Source organism: Mizuhopecten yessoensis, unplaced genomic scaffold (genome assembly GCF_002113885.1).
Source record: "Mizuhopecten yessoensis strain PY_sf001 unplaced genomic scaffold, ASM211388v2 scaffold649, whole genome shotgun sequence".
Taxonomy (NCBI): domain Eukaryota; kingdom Metazoa; phylum Mollusca; class Bivalvia; order Pectinida; family Pectinidae; genus Mizuhopecten; species Mizuhopecten yessoensis.
Genome location: NW_018403652.1, coordinates 127,404 through 130,635, shown reverse-complemented (window position 1 = coordinate 130,635; position 3,232 = coordinate 127,404). Strand labels below are relative to the sequence as shown.

The following is a 3,232-nucleotide window of genomic DNA, read 5'->3' as shown; positions in this document are numbered from 1 at the left end:
ACACTGACCTTGTAACCCAACCTAACGTTGTTATTACACAGCTAACATGTCACTTAGCCAAGCAGAGTAGACACACTGACCTTGGTATAAATACAACCATATAAAAGATGTTACTATGATACTAATGAGTGACGGACGGACAGATCAACCAGAGTGGTGATTATTGCCTGAAGAGATTTTGATAACTATCTTTATACATTTCAGTATTCACATTTGGAAAGACAGAAGATCCCAGATTAATCAGCATTTTACTGGTATATATCAGGCGAGTGTACTATCAACTGAACTGTCTTAAAAACATATACATATTGTAAACCACATTTTCCTGTAACATGGGCTTTAATCCAATACTTTGTATATGAATATAAAGGAAATGACAGGAAAATGGTACAAAAGTCACAAGAAGACCAATTGTTGAGGTATTGAGGTGTAAGGATGTCACCAACAACAACCAACTGGGAGTCCTTGGGAGTTTCCCCTCATTACTGTTTACCCTTCTCAGAGCAGGTACAAAGAGTATCCCAGGATAAATACAATCAACACATTGTTTACAAATAAAAGCAAATGCCGAACTACTGGAAACGGCCTGATACAACAAATAATTTAAGACCACAATATGGCGTGTATTACATTATGTCATAATGTAGGTCAGCTATATTAATTGTTATGTTGATTGATTGTACTTTCAAAATGAAATCAATTTCCTGAAGAGCTGTGCAGAAGCGAAAGATCTCAAGAATCAATCTTCTTGTGATTTTCAATTGTTTGTAAAGGCATATACTTAAATGTATAAAGCTCTCTTTGTCCAGTATATATGAAAAGTTAACTTTGAACTTTATATATATATGTATACAGCATGTGCATATGGATGTATCTTTAGTATAATATGTATATGTCATGTGTTTATACAATCTTGAATGGGGATGAAATACAGAATAACTGTATCACATGCATCATATAAAAATCATTAACACAATAGGGATCCCCGTACCACTGCCAATAACTGTAACACAATAGGGATCCCCGTACCAATGCCAAAAACTGTAACACAATAGGGATCACCGTACCACTGCCAAAATCTGTAACACAATAGGGATCCCCGTACCACTGCCAAAATCTGTAACACAATAGGGATCCCCGTACCAATGCCAAAAACTGTAACACAATAGGGATCTCCGTACCACTGCCAAAAACTGTAACACAATAGAGATCCCTGTACCACTGCCAAAAACTGTAACACAATAGAGATCCCTGTACCACTGCCAAAAACTGTAAAACAATAGGGATCCCCGTACCACTGCCAAAATCTGTAACACAATAGGGATCCCGGTACCACTGCCAAAATCTGTAACACAATAGGGATCCCGGTACCCCTGCAAAAAACTGTAACACAATAGGGATCCCCGTACCAATGCCAAAAACTGTAACACAATAGGGATCCCTGTGCCACTGCCAAAAACTGTAACACAATAGAGATCCCTGTACCACTGCCAAAAACTGTAACACAATAGGGAACCCTGTACCACTGCCAAAAACTGTAACACAATAGAGATCCCTGTACCACTGCCAAAAACTGTAACACAATAGAGATCCCTGTACCACTGCCAAAAACTGTAACACAATAGGGATCCCCGTACCACTGCCAAAAACTGTAAATAGGCATCTAACTTTGATAACTTATTTCACAAAGAAAACCATACCTTGCAGGACTTTTATGAAAAAATAATAAAGGTCAAATAAATACACTATAATTAACAATATGTGTTCTGATGGTAAAAATTCAACAGAGCTAGACCGGGATTCAAACTCTGGACTTCAGATTGCTATTATCAGTACTATCGCTCTAACTGATTGAGCTGCATGGTCAATGGAGTGTCCGGACTCAATTGTGCTTCTGTTATATCCAGCAGGAAGTTAATGTGAGGTTACTATATATACAGAAAACCAAGGTGCAGTGGGACAGGGATCTTTTATCAAAACAAGGTAAGAGAAGGCATCACCATTTTCTGTCACTGCTGCCACCATTTTCTTGTTCCTTGCGACATAATAGCATGTATATTCTTAGATGTGTAATAAAATCAAAGTAACAGCTTCACCAGGGAAGTTGATATCTAACACAGAGAAGGTGTTTTGTGAAGACTGCCCTCCGTTATATCCAGTAGATTTCTCATTGAGGTGAGGGATCTTTGACTGATGAGTTGCTTGATCCCCCAAACTTAAATTTTCCAATTCCTCCAAAAAATCTTTTTATGTCAGATTTCATCCCTTTGCTGGAAGAAGCTGTTAAACTACCTGTCGGTGACTGTCTTTTGTAAACAATTTCTTTCTGATTTACAGATGGCTTGTTGGAAATGTTTGGTGCTGATGAAGATGTTATTGCGGGGGGCGACATAGACCGTGATATCTCTGATTCTGATTGAGAGGAGAATTCACTGCTTAAGTCAACCCAGTCAGACTTGATACTCTCATAGCTTTCACTTGGTATCTCCATTTTAACATCTGAACTCGAGGAAAGTGATTGCCCAATAGCACTATCTGGTGAAGATGCTATGGAGGACAAAGATCCAACTGAAGTGGAAGACATAGGTGATCCCTGACTCCAGCCGCTAGCGGCCGGGTCAAGTGGCTGTTTGATAGCTGAGGAGAGGCGATTCCAAAACCACTCCTGCAGGTCAACTTTGGTGAAGTCACACAAAGTCACGTGGCGAAGAATCTGTGGAATTGCTGTCACTGGCTCTATGATGACAGGGATAAGTTTCTTGCTTCGAGCACCTTCAAATAATGAAACAATAACACCTTCAAATAATGAAACAATTACACCTTTAAATACTGAAACAATAACACCTTCAAATATTGAAACAATAACACCTTTAAATTATGAAACAATAACACAATTTAAACAATGAAACAATAACACCTTCAAATAATGAAACAATTACACCTTCAAATAATGAAACAATAACACCTTCAAATAATGAAACAAGTACACCTTCAAATTATGAAACAATAACACCTTCAAATAATGAAACAATAACACCTTTAAGTTATGAAACAATAACACCTTTAAATAATGAAACAATAACACCTTTAAATAATGAAACAACAACACCTTTAAATAATGAAACAATAACACCTTTAAGTTATGAAACAATAACACCTTCAAATAATGAAACAATAACACCTTCAAATAATGAAACAATTACATCTTTAAATAATGAAACAATAACACCTT

The 3,232-nt window shown here is 37.1% G+C and overlaps 2 protein-coding genes across 3 annotated transcripts in view; both read right to left on the bottom strand.

Annotated features, from left to right (window-relative positions):
• The window catches only part of LOC110451503 (myeloid differentiation primary response protein MyD88-like), a 49,776-nt gene that overhangs the window by 7,637 nt on the left and 38,907 nt on the right, over positions 1 to 3,232 (bottom strand). For both annotated transcript variants that reach the window (XM_021499561.1, XM_021499578.1), the window contains exon 7: positions 9 to 80. The gene's annotated coding sequence lies outside the window, so the exon portion shown is untranslated. The remainder of the gene's footprint in view (positions 1 to 8; positions 81 to 3,232) is intronic.
• The window catches only part of LOC110451498 (myeloid differentiation primary response protein MyD88-like), a 6,160-nt gene continuing 4,513 nt past the window's right edge, over positions 1,586 to 3,232 (bottom strand). The window contains exon 6 of the mRNA XM_021499549.1: positions 1,586 to 2,772. Coding sequence (XP_021355224.1) covers positions 2,168 to 2,772 — 605 coding nt within the window. The 3' untranslated portion in view covers positions 1,586 to 2,167. The remainder of the gene's footprint in view (positions 2,773 to 3,232) is intronic.